Source organism: Mytilus galloprovincialis, chromosome 1 (genome assembly GCF_965363235.1).
Source record: "Mytilus galloprovincialis chromosome 1, xbMytGall1.hap1.1, whole genome shotgun sequence".
NCBI lineage: Eukaryota > Metazoa > Mollusca > Bivalvia > Mytilida > Mytilidae > Mytilus > Mytilus galloprovincialis.
In genome coordinates this window covers 39,898,253-39,912,389 of record NC_134838.1, presented here as the reverse complement: position 1 = coordinate 39,912,389, position 14,137 = coordinate 39,898,253, and the positions used below count along the sequence as shown (strand labels likewise).

The window sequence follows — 14,137 nt, the reverse complement described above, 5'->3', positions numbered from 1 at the left end:
GATTGATAATTGTTCAACTGTAGGTATGAGAAGTATTTCATCAAATTACAGTTTCCATTTTGGTGTTTTCTTGCTCCTCTTATTACTTGAGTGTGGTCGCCATTTTTAAATGAAACAAAATATCAGTCATCGTAGGGAACATTAATCATTAATTGTGTTGAAAAAGCAAGCAAAACTCTATGAAAAATTTTGAAGATTCTATGGCTATTTTTAATTGTATAAATTACGGGCTGTTGTGTGGTGGACTATATATGATCTGACAAATGTCACTTAAAATTCTTAAGAGGTGATTGTAACCATATTATAAATCATCAAGTGACTTTCTTTAAGGACAAGTTATTGAATAATGGTTTAAAAATAGATGTAATATAATGTACATTGACGAAGAGACAGCTGTGTAATTTTTTTATTTCCCAGCCAATACTGCGTTTGTTTTCCAGCATTGATTACATCTTTTAAGTGCATGTGAAAAACATTAAAAAAAATAAATTGAAAAGATGAAAAATTATTTGGTTCCTGTTGGCCTTTGGTGGCAGCCATTTGTTAATAGGGTGTTGGTTTAACCATCAGCAAATTGTCTTCAATTTTACTCAAGTAATGTTTGGATTATCATTATCTTGAAAATTGTCCCTTAATAGTTGAGGTTGTCACATATCACATCCACTCTTCTTCTTGAGTATCTCTTGCATCTCAGTGATTCATGATAATCATCACCTAAAAATGGGTAACAAATAAGGAAAGGATCCTATCCTAAATTTTGAAGTGAAGACCCTAGGTTCATATTGATGATTTTTTTCTGTTTTAAATTGTGTCTACATAGTACCTCTTGGTTCTGTGTGTATCTCATCAGTGTTACTTGCAGTGGCGGATCCAGCCATTTTAAAAAGGGGGGGTTCCCAACCCAGAGTAAAGGGGGGGTTCCAACTATATGCTCCCATTCAAATGCATTGATCGGCCAAAAAAAAAGGGGGGGTTCCAACCCCCGGAAACCCCCCCCTGGATCCGCCACTGACTTGGTGGGATCATTTACTATAACCAGCAGGGTTTTTGGGAATATGAGGTTTTAATTTCTAGCCCCTTCTAGAAATTCCAGAGCATAGTTTGATATTGTCGATCCTAGATGTTGTTTACTACCATGTTTAGTTCATGGTATCAATCAGAGATATAATATACTTTATAAGATCATTCACCCAATAAGTGGGAAGAAAATGATAGTTTACTGTCACCAGTAAACAATAATTGCTTGAAAGTCAAGGCTCATGTTAAAAAATTCTTGAGTTCAAGATGATACTTTTAAAAGAAATTAGTTTTATCACATAGAGTTGAAATTCAAGTAAGATTTGAATCTGTAACTTGAAGTTCAGTCACATACATTTCGTTTATTTTGTGGATCCAATGTCTGAGTTTAAAATTATAACAACAAATTTAGATGTCCTTACTGATAAATAATGCTGAATATGGTTGTTTTGTATACATTGTACATCATCTAAGTGTAATTGATTAGTTTTTTAAACTACTATACACTTGTGGCCAAAGTAATCTCTTTATAAAAACCTATAAAAAGAGTGAACTTTAATATAGGACTCTCAAAGTCTTTCTGCCATCTCAAAAGTATCTGGTGTTTTGAAAAAGACCAACACTTTAGTTGTACATGTAAAGAAATGATTTGGTTAAAGTCTTATTAGTCCTCTACCAAGGTTAAATCAGCCTTATTCAACTTGTTTCTCTGTACCATTTTGATTTCATTTAGCCTTGCTTTATTCATCACTATGATTTAGCCAGGAATGCTGATAAGACTTATATGTATTACATTTTACAATTGATTCAGTCAATAAAGGAAATCAACTATTTATTCCACGAAATGTATAATGGCAAAGGGAGATAACACGAATTCAATTACATCATCTGAATTCTATCTTATATATTAAGTGTGTTATTAAAAGACAACTAATATGAGTTAAGCATACATATTTGATACACATCATATTGACTGTGTGTAATCTGTATAGAATTTTTAGAACTACAGTCAAACCTGTATATATATATACTTCACTCTCGGAAAAAGAAAAAAGTTGCATAAGAGTAGTAACCTTTAAATTGAGGTTCAAAATACAAACCCATAGGTGATAAGACAGTAAGAGAAGAAGAGGGTGATTTTACAGGACAAGTTTTTGCTCAATAGAGTACACTCTTATCACAGGTTTTACTGAATTTGTAATAATACTTTAATATAGAAAATTTCAAAATGTGAATTTCAAATCTACAACAAATTGTAAAAAAAACTTTTTCTGTAGGTTGAGAACCAGGTTTGTTTGTTTGTTGTAGTGTGATTTCTAATTAAACACTCACAAACAATATTAACAGATTTAACATATTAATAGTGTGTTGGTGCAGTGTCTTCACAAAATAAGAGTTATGCCCCTTTATATAAAGAAAATTTGCTTCATCTGTTGTTTCCAATCTTTAACTGTAGTTTGCCTCAACCGAAAGAAATGAAACTTATACACAATGCTTATAACCACACAACGACCTTACTACATTACTCATGCATCTGTATGTGGAAGTCAACCCATGCATATTTACAAACGGGCATATGAAGTCCATAGACACATTCTAAATTTTATTTCTTTATGTAATTTGAATTTCTACTAATTGAAACTGATCATCATGAAATTCATGAATTTATAGAAGGTGATAAATTGACCAACTAATCAATTAAAGCTGTATTTTTTAATAATTTAATTTTGAATGTAACAAGTCTCCTGATTGGCTGACGTTGTTTTGTTTATCAGCTCATAGACATAATTTTGTCATGTGACCATGACATCATCCACATTTTTTCATGATTTTCCCAGTTTAAAATGGAATTATGAATTAAATTATAAGAAATGACATATATTTTTTCTACTTATTCGAAATAAGATAAAAAATGTGGTGCACACTGTAAAATAACCCGCTATGCACCACATTTTTGATGTTATTTCTTCATAAACAGAAAAAATATTACAGTCATTCCTTAAATGCATAATTGCCAGGCTGTTTGCCATACTATCTTTGAATTTATTATAAGGGTTAACATAAGACACAGATCTATATGTTAAACAGTTAGTAATCGATTTTTTTATTGAGGTTTTGGACTAAATTCTAGAGAGAGTCATCTGTTGTGTCTATTACTTGCGTGTAGCCATGGTTTTCGAACTTGCATAATTATTCTATCATGCAAATTTTATTTTATTTTGTAAAATTTATATATTATGGAAATTTTATTTAAGCAGTCATTCTCAAAGTTTAACAAGGTATTTGAAAAGGTGTTTCACAATCTATATGAATGAAATTTGGTGTTTATTGCAATTTTTCACTACTCTTAAGTTCAGAAATGTTTGCAAAATTTTTCATTCTATAATGCGACATAAAAAAGCTTTGCATTAAAAAGAACTTTGCCTTTTAAATTCTTATTTCATTTTTGGTGTATAATATAAATAGAATATCATGAAGGAATTTCAGAAATGTTAAAGGTGATAAAAAGAATCGCATATTAAAAACAGGCAATCATTTCTGAACTTTTTTTCTCACGCAAACATGTATATTACAGTGGTTTTGGTTTGCATCAAAGAAAAAATCCTCTGTTGCAAAATTTTTATTGTAGATGTGATTTTTGTGGCTCTTTTTCACTCGACTTATTTCACTGCACTTACAAAGATAACTTGTAAAAAAATATATATATTATGATATTAAAATGCTCTGTAATTCATCTTTATTTTCAAATTAAAAAAAATAAAAAATTTAAAATTCATATGTGAATGTTAATATATATATAGATAGCTCCAGCATTTATATGGAAAGAATTTTCTGAAGACAAAACACATATGTAATTTTCTATACAATTAATTTCATGTTTTTTTTTCAGTGGTAAAAATGTGCTAGAAAAACCTGAACTTGATAAAGTTTTGAACCAAAGAAAAGAAAAACAAAGAAGAGAAGAATGGGATGCACAGATGAAAGCTTCACAGAAAAGATCAAGTTTTGAATATAAATTAGAACAACAAGCATCAAGATTAAAGGAGGTATAAACCCTTACACCAACAATTTTTTTTTAAAAGATATTTATAATTTTATATATTGATCTGTAGTTAAATCATCTTAACATACAATGGAGACACTGTTTCTTTCACTGTTAAAAAAAAAATCTGGAAGATACCAAGGGGACAATAAAAAAAGTTGAAGTTGAGAAAAACAAACAACAAAAAAAGAAGAAAAAAAACCCAAATCTACAAAACACTACACAAAGAACAAAAGTTTGAGCAACACTTACCCTACCAAAACTTGGGAATATATCAGATCCTGCTTTACTTGTGGCACCTGTCATGGTATTCATGAATAGTAAGAGGAATCACTGTTTTAATGTATATACATTTTGGAGTACACACATTTAAATTTTAGAGATAACACAAAGGAGAGGGTATGATGGGACCACTTTCTGCTAGACAAGAGTATCTAATTTTTTGAATTGTGTCTTATATATTTGCATCAGCACTTCAAACTTATTGAGGACAGTACAAATTGCAAAAAAAATCATACTAGCCTTATTTTGAGATCTAGATTATAATGTAGATTAAGTTGTGTATATATGTTAATGAGCTTTTACACAATGTATTTTACAAAGATTTTTCATTTCTGTAGAATCAATTCTATATTAAAGGAATGACTGTAATATTTTTTTTTGTCTATGAAGAAATAACATAAAAAATGTGGTAAACACTGAATAACCTGCGTAGAGGGTTATTTTAAAGTGTGCTTAACATTAACAAAATATTAGTCATTCCTTAAAATTTAATTCTAATTTGTATTTCAAATCAGAGTAAATCATGAAAAAACTTTGATGACGTCATGGTCATAAGACGAAATTATGTCTATGAGCTTATAGACAAAACTCGGTCAGCCAATCAGAAGATGCGTTACATCCAAAATTAAATTATTTACCAATATCTTTGTTCATTTCAGCAAGAAGATCTTACAATGAAACCTATTAAAGAAGAAGGTAATCAAACTGAACTTTCAAAAATCCAGGCCAGAATATTAGCCAAGACAGCTAATGGTCAAGTGAAGTGAATGGTCAAGTGAAATGACATCATTCTGAATTTGATCAATTTGTGGAATTCGGCCATTTAGACTTAGATTCTAAGAAGCTGGTTTTCTTGCAAATCTAGATGGAGTTGGATATTTTAGATGATTATGTAAGAAAGTAAAGAATGTAATATGTATTTTATCATCTTAAATGTTTATTTTAATGTATTTAAAAACTTTCCATGTTAACCTGTATTGAGCGTATGGCAGACATGTTTTAATCCCAGTAGAGAGTTATTCTTGATACATTGTTGAAATTAGTGCTCTGCTGACATGAGATCTTCAGGACTTTGAAAAATATTACATTTGTTTTAAAACTTTTTTAAACTCAGCTTTTTAATATTTTTTCTACAAACAAAATGCATTCCAAGTTATGTTTGGACCACAATGTGAATGCCATTTTAATCAATTTGGTGTCAGAAATCCAGTGATAAATTTGAAATTATTTAAGTGGAATTTCATACTTTTTTGTACCTCAGTTTCCAAATTATTTGATGATAATACTCAGTTCAAAAAGTTCTGTTGCCATGAGTTCTTACAACTTTATTATGAAATGCAACATGTATATTTAATGTGTAGAAGTCCTCAAACACTATGTAATCTTATATTAAAAAGTGCTGAAGTTATGAATAGGGCACAAATAAATTGGATGGAATTCTAGAAAGGGAGATAATCTATTCTTTGAAAATTGTTAGAAATAGAAACAAATTTTAAATACTCTCCTGTTACAATTTTTTTTATTAGGATTTGAATTTTGTAAAATATGTTTATGAAATAATTATCACCAAATTTAGGAGTTGAAAGGAAAAGGACGCACAACCCTCAAAAGCTCAGGTGTATTACGTAAAAATGCCTTTTATCTCATAGCTTTAAATCTATTTCAATGAAGATGAAAGTAAATTGAAAAGTATCACAAGATTTGTATACCAAACAGCATTTAATTTGATGCAAGGAATTGATTAGATTAACATGTGCTTATTTGTATAATAATACCATTGTAAAATTGCAAGCAATTTCAGTTTTTAACACATGTACTGCAGTTACATATTTCTTACTTGTCAATTTTATCATGTTTTATATTTTATTTAGGGAAGGACAAATGCATACCTTATTTTGAAAAAAAGAAAAGGGATTGTTGTTAATTCCTATGATTATATGACTGCAAATATCCATTCAGTTTTAAGAAACATGTACTAAGTAACATTTCATCAGGTTTTCTGCCATTGCATGAACAATTGTAAAATAACGTATTAAAAGTCAGTGTAGTAAATTTTGTGCTTCAGAAATTACATAATGGTGCTATACTGGTAAATGCTATCATTGTCTCAGGGCTTAGTATTGCCATGTTTCCCTCCATTGGTGTTGTCATGGTGATGTATTTTATTTATGTCAATGATTTTTCAGTAACTATGGCTACCATAGTAGAATCAATTACTGTTGTTTTGCAACAGTCACTAAATTGATAGTTAAGGGAAATTGCATTAATTACTTGGAATAAATTATCAATTATTTCTATAAAAAAATAAAACACACCCAAAACCATGTTGACCTTTTAACACTTCATAGCAGAAGCTTTTTCAGTGCTTATTGTTATCATTGTATTTAAGAAATTAACAGAAAGAACAGATCTTCCATGACATAATATTGTGTTCTTTTCATGTTCCATTCCATTCATGGGTTCTTCTGCATCTTCATGTTAATTGCAGCTTATTTGATGGAGATTACAAAGTTTAATGAGTGTTGATTGTTTTTGAAAATAATAAAATCCTTTGTGATGTGACTATGCTAAAAAAATGTTTTCTATCACCCTTACATTTGTTTTTGGAAAAAAACCCCACCTAAATCTCATATTTTACTATTGGATTTTGATTTGCATGCATCCATAATTATTGTTTTATAAGTAAAGTGTGCATGCATGTCTTTATGAGTGAAAATGTGTGCATAGAAGTATGTCAGTTTCTGCGTCCATAGATGTCTATTTTCATACTAAGCATAACAACGACCCAGCATTGTAATACCATATTTATAAATCAATGTTGTTTCTAAATTGGTTAAATATGTGTTCCATGTATAATTTTAAGTTAACAAACGTAGAATAGAAAGGAAATTGACGCTTAAATTAAATAATGTATATTTTATGACAGAATGAATGGTGTGTTTTACCTATCCTGTATACAATACTCTTTATTTAAGCGTACAGCACATACAAAATTAGCCAGAGTATATTGAGGAATTATTTTTTAGATACATTTAGTATTTAGACAAAATAAAATAAAGAAAATGTATTTCAGATTTGTAAAAAGTACAAAAACATTTATAGCAAAAAGGGGTCATAATCTGGTATTTTTTTAATCTTTGTTATCATTTTATGATATGTGACTCAAATGTACATTCATAGTTCTCCACAGAAAGAGATGCAGTACATGCATGACTTCCCAGTAATGCAATGTGTACTTCTTTTGTTTAGAAAAGCTAGATATTTGTCAAAAGACGAAAAGAGCTTCAAATAGGAAGCTCCAAATTAACATTAGTAAAGTAATTTTAGATATATTATATTCTGGTACTGTTTCACTCATTTCACTGTTTTTCTCATCATTGTGAAAGTTTTGACCAATGGCAATGAATGTTATTTATCTCCAATACAAGTAGGAATTAGTCATAACTCTCAGACTTTTTATGAAACTGTACTCATAGACCTGGTAGAAAAGATAAAAAAAAATCAGTAGTATGGAAACACTCCAAATAAGGATATTTGCACATGTTTTTAGATTATCAGTTGAATTTTATGAGTTTCGAAAACAGTGCTAAATGTTACATAGTTTTATTTTTTCTTGGACCAGATTTCATGTGCAACATGTTACATTGTATCATTTGTTCTTGGACCAAATTTCATGTGCTACATAGTATCAGATTTTTATGTGCTTCATGTTTATACGTAGTATATCATTTGCTCGTGGACCAGATTTCTTGTGCTATGTAATATATAATTTGTTCTTGGACCAGATTTTATGTGCTTATTTCCCCTCATGGACCAGTCAGGTTTTATGTAAATAATTTTGTTCTCTTATGGCCCAAGTAATTATATTGTATGTTATTATTGTTTCACATATAATTTGATTTATGTTATCCAGTATTATTTGTTATTAATAAAATGACAGAAAGAATTAATATATTTTTATCAATTTGCCTACACTCCCCCCCCCCCCCCCCCCCCTACGAAAAGACTCCTGTATCACATATGTCAAAATCCTCCAATATGATGTAATATATGGTGGAATTTCTCCAAGGTTAAGAATATGCATAGTTTTTTGGCAGTTGTACCTTTATGCTACAAAAAATTATCATGGCGTGGTATTTCTATTCTGAAAGAGTCTAAAAAATGTTTGTATAAAGCTTTATATTTCAGAAGGTAGAAGACCTGGTTTATATCTTCTTAGCAGATACCTTATGTTACAACATTTATAAATTTCTTCTGAATGTGTAATAGGATAACTGTACAAATGTATATACCTTCCTTGCATCGTCTACAGTTTACATAACCTTGGTTCATTGGTTATTAAGTTTTTGTTTTTTAATCTGTTTTTCAAGAACTATTAGCAATAGGTTAACTATATTTGGTGTACATGTCTGTCTGGCAGATATCATCTGACCTTGACCTCATTTTCATGATTCAACAGTCAATGTTAAGTTTGTATTTTGGTCTGTTTTCAATAAGCTTACACAATAGGTCAACTATATTTGGTGTATTGAAAAAATTGGAAGGAGTATATGTCGGTCTAATACGATTTATCTGACCTTGACCTCATTGTCATAGATCTTTTAAAAATACTGTAATTACAACTTCATCTTTGAGACCTTCGATATAAAATCAATAGTGAGGATAGCAAGCAAACATTTTTGTAAGTGTTCATATTTTCAAGCAGATACCTTATGTTACAACATTTATAAATTTCTTCTGAATGTGTAATAGGATAACTGTACAAATGTATATACCTTCCTTGCATCGTCTACAGTTTACATGACCTTGACCTCATTGCAGCGATCAAGGTTAAACCAGTAAGTCTGTTTGTAAAATACTGTAAGAAGTAGGTCAGCTGTATTTGGTAAATGAAAAGATGTAATGGGTACATGTCAGTCTGGCAGGTTTCATTTGACTTTGCCCCCATTATCATGGTTCATTGGTCATTAAGTTTTTGTTTTTTAATCTGTTTTTCAAGAACTATTAGCAATAGGTTAACTATATTTGGTGTACATGTCTGTCTGGCAGATATCATCTGACCTTGACCTCATTTTCATGATTCAACAGTCAATGTTAAGTTTGTATTTTGGTCTGTTTTCAATAAGCTTACACAATAGGTCAACTATATTTGGTGTATTGAAAAAATTGGAAGGAGTATATGTCGGTCTAATACGATTTATCTGACCTTGACCTCATTGTCATAGATCTTTTAAAAATACTGTAATTACAACTTCATCTTTGAGACCTTCGATATAAAATCAATAGTGAGGAAAGCAAACAAACATTTTTGTAAGTGTTCATATTTTCAAGCAGATACCTTATGTTACAACATTTATAAATTTCTTCTGAATGTGTAATAGGATAACTGTACAAATGTATATACCTTCCTTGCATCGTCTACAGTTTACATGACCTTGACCTCATTGCAGCGATCAAGGTTAAACCAGTAAGTCTGTTTGTAAAATACTGTAAGAAGTAGGTCAGCTGTATTTGGTAAATGAAAAGATGTAATGGGTACATGTCAGTCTGGCAGGTTTCATTTGACTTTGCCCTCATTATCATGGTTCATTGGTCATTAAGTTTTTGTTTTTTAATCTGTTTTTCAAGAACTATTAGCAATAGGTTAACTATATTTGGTGTACATGTCTGTCTGGCAGATATCATCTGACCTTGACCTCATTTTCATGATTCAACAGTCAATGTTAAGTTTGTATTTTGGTCTGTTTTCAATAAGCTTACACAATAGGTCAACTATATTTGGTGTATTGAAAAAATTGGAAGGATTATATGTCGGTCTAATACGATTTATCTGACCTTGACCTCATTGTCATAGATCTTTTAAAAATACTGTAATTACAACTTAATCTTTGAGACCTTCGATATAAAATCAATAGTGAGGAAAGCAAGCAAACATTTTTGTAAGTGTTCATATTTTCAAGAAATCAGCTCCATTATTACTAGATAAGCTTCAAATTTAATGGTGACAAATAAAGAGTGTTTAAACTAGAACAAAAGGAATAATACATATCTAGTAAATAAAACTGCAATAATTATTTCTCTGTTTTCAGTAATACTTCAAAGGGGAAGTAAATTGTTTCTAGTTTTAACGGCTTATTTCAAGGGAGGTAATAAATGTAAAACATGCTTTACTTCATTCTTTTAAATATAAAATTAAATACATCAGAGACTAGTCTTAACAGTAAAAATGTACAAAACCTGTAACAAACTATAACAAAAGAAAAAGAAAGTCATAAAAGAAGAATTGACAATTTTAGAGCTATGTCATTATTACAATAATAAGTAAAATGCAATGCTTCATGTGATATAACTGATTATTAGATAAGTTGTCTTAAAATAAAAGAACCATTTCATCCAAATGTTCCTAAAGTGTTGAAAAGGATAACAATATGTTTTAAATATCATCATTAAAGACATTTGAGTTTTGAAAATCAAAATAATATTGTAATTTATGCATTAAATTTCTAATTCCTACCCATGCATTTTTGAACAGTAAAAAAAAATCAACATTAATTATTTCTTATTGCTCTCAACAATTCATGCCAGTGCAGTCTCTATTAAGCAGCATAAAATAATGTTGCAATCAAAATTTGAGATTTCTAACAATTGAAAAAACTATAACTAAACATATTCTCGTAACATTTCTGTTAAATATATTTCCTTCAAATACTCAAAATTTATATTTCATAATTCAATATATATGCAACAGATCTAAAACATTGAAATGTCCATCATCTTGATTTCAATATAAATCAATATACAAATTACTCCCCAAAATTTGAAGGGCTCAAAACTTAACTTTAACCCTGAAATCTTTTCAAAAGATACCCTCCATACACATGCAAAAATTATACATTATCTTATTATAAAGTTGAAGCTCATTCAATTCAATTCAAAGAAAAACTTTAAATTCATCAATTTTCTCTGGTACCACTAAAGGAGTAGATTCGGTAAGGACCGATTTTGGCCTCAAATTTCAGGTTCATCTGACGAAAGATTTTTACCACTTTTTAAACACTTCAGGGTCTATTTCATTTGAATCAATCAGTTTATGTGAAAGATTTTAACTGATTTAGTCATTAAAAACGATCCGATTCAAGCTCAAATATGAAAAATCTATCAAATATGCCGAAAAATGTCACTTTTCGGTTGGTTTTTGTCAAAAATGACAGTGGCCGCATTCATGTTCATCTTCAACCTTTATTTATGTTATGTATTATAATAAAATACAACTTACATTTCAATATTAAGGATAAACACGAATGCGGCCACTTTCGTTTTACACGAAAACCGTCTAAAATTTAACTAAAATACTAGAACTGTGAAGATTTCAGTAATTTAGCATACTTTATGGTGCCAGTTCTCGATATATGTGCATTGTATTGCCAAAAACAGCCCATATTTATGTAGCAGAAGCATTCTACTGTCCAATAAATAACTAAAAGTTTACATTTTAACTATTTTGTAAAACTGCTATATTTTGGGGCCAAAAAGGGGTCTTACTGGATCTACTCCTTTACCTTTATAATGAAATAGTATGTAATATACTGTAATGATTTACATGAAATTTCAGTTATTATGCAGACTAATCATGCTTATGTGGATTCATTGGTATTTATTCGTTGGATACCAATTTTCATGGGTTTCGTGGTGACAGGTTAACTAGGATATTAAATGTTCAACTAAGGACCAATATTCAAACACTGGTGTGCAGACTTTGACAAAACCAGGAAATTAAATACTCATGTACATCAAAGTTTTCTATAATCCAAGAAAATTGGCACAAAAAAAAAATAAATGAATCCACACTATTGTTTTGGGAAGTACAGACTTATTAAAATGCAGTGACTAGACAGTAAACTGTACTCATCTGAATAAATACACATCTAATCAACACCAAATAATGACAAATATAAATTCCTGAAAAAATATTTTGAGTACTCATTAACATTTAATTCTCAAGGTCACATGTTTGTAACCAGTTAATCTTGATTTTGTGAGCAAAGAAATCAATCATTTCTTAATTATTTAATCTTTTGACATGTTGTGAAGTTTTCATTTCTCTTTAAATAATTGGCACAACAGCAACAGTCCATTCATTAGAAAGTTTCACTACAAGATTGTCCATCACTATCATCTCCATCCTGATTGGTCTGATCTCCAGCCTCACTTTGGTTATCCATTTCCTACAACCAATGGAAAAATTAAATTGAAATGACAAGCATCAGAAACTGATTTCCTAGATTAACCTATATACCCATACTATTACAACAAACAAATGATTTCACCAAAAAAGTATCATTATATATATATATTGGGAAGCCCAGGTGGTCGTGTGGTCTAGCGGGACGGCTATAGTGCAGGCGATTTGGTGTCACAATATCTCAGTAGCATGGGTTCAAATCCCAGCGAGGGAAGAACAAAAAATTTGCGAAAGCAAATTTACAGATCTAACATTGTTGGGTTGATGTTTAGACGAGTTGTATATACATTATGTACACAGCCATGTATCACCATCATTGCTGGTGATCCGATGGATAAATCTGTTGTAGAGTTGTCACTGACTCAGACGTACTTATAAATATTATTATTTTCTGTGACTGTATCTTGCATTCATTTGTAGGATCCTTTAATATAGATAATTGAGCTGATCTGTAACAATAACATCTCCATGCCTTATATATCATGTACTGTAGTACGAAGCTAGATTAAAAACTGACGAGGAAAGGTAACACACGGCCACTGAAAGCTTTATTATTGAAGCCCAGGTGGTCGTGTGGTCTAGCGGGACGGCTGCAGTGCAGGCAATTTGGTGTCTCTCATTAAAATGCATAAATACATGTTATGGAAGCAATCCATCTTATCATGTCTAACATTCTGTACTAAAGTTGTATAACTTACAACATCACTTTCTTCTTGATCTTCCTCTGGAGCCTCATCATCACTGCCCTGGTCGTCAGTGGCAGCAGAAGTCTGGGATAAAATCTCTTCACCCTGTAACATATAGTTTTTGTAAAATTTGGAAACATAAAATGATTTTTCAAATAGGACAAATATTTCATCAAGAAGCAATACAATTGTTCTTAGAGAAGTACAGATAAGTTTGGTGGGTTTATATTACTCTGTCTTCAGATTTTTATGTTGTGTTTTATGTACTGTTATTTGTCGGTTTGTCTTTTTCATTTTTAGCCATGGCGTTGTCAGTTCATTTTCGACCTACAAGTTTGAATGTCCCATTTAGTTTGAATGTCCCATTTAGTTTGAATGTCCCATTTATAAAATGTGATTTCAATCAATCTGAACTAATCATTTAAAATTGTGGTATGAAAACCAGAATGTGGCTGTGAAAACTAATATACAAGTATGTAGCTCTGCAATACAAAATACTTAACCTTACATTCCTTCCATAATTGAATTAATCGTCAATGAATTGTTGACAATGAGATATGTCTTGCCTGTGTGTATTATTAACCTAAGCAATACAAAAGGTGCCACATGTGGAGCAAGATCGTCTTACTCTAAAAGAGTACCTGAGATCACCACAAGTTTTTGGTGGGGTTGTTTTACTCTGTCTTCAGATTTTTATGTTGTGTTTTATGTACTGTTGTTTGTCGGTTTGTCATTTTCATTTTTAGCCATGGCTACAAGTTTGAATGTTCCTTTGGTATTTTCTGCCTCTCTTTTGTTATTGTATAATGCATAAGTTTAGAAATTAAGATTGCAATACTTAAACGAGAGGCGTAAATATGGGATATC

General features: G+C 30.4%; 2 protein-coding genes across 6 annotated transcripts in view; one reads left to right on the top strand and one right to left on the bottom strand.

The window, feature by feature from the left end:
• LOC143074178 (uncharacterized) overlaps positions 1-5,292 on the top strand; it is a 40,504-nt gene extending 35,212 nt beyond the window's left edge. For all 5 annotated transcript variants that reach the window (XM_076249736.1, XM_076249728.1, XM_076249741.1 and 2 more), the window contains 2 exons: positions 3,908-4,064; positions 5,002-5,292. In XM_076249736.1, coding sequence (XP_076105851.1) covers positions 3,908-4,064; positions 5,002-5,109 — 265 coding nt within the window. In that variant the 3' untranslated portion in view covers positions 5,110-5,292. The remainder of the gene's footprint in view (positions 1-3,907; positions 4,065-5,001) is intronic.
• Positions 5,293-10,508: 5,216 nt separating this feature from the next.
• The window catches only part of LOC143074168 (Fanconi anemia group D2 protein-like), an 82,952-nt gene continuing 79,323 nt past the window's right edge, over positions 10,509-14,137 (bottom strand). The window contains exons 40-41 of the mRNA XM_076249720.1: positions 13,283-13,375; positions 10,509-12,567 (exon numbers count right to left, since the gene is read on the bottom strand). Coding sequence (XP_076105835.1) covers positions 12,481-12,567; positions 13,283-13,375 — 180 coding nt within the window. The 3' untranslated portion in view covers positions 10,509-12,480. The remainder of the gene's footprint in view (positions 12,568-13,282; positions 13,376-14,137) is intronic.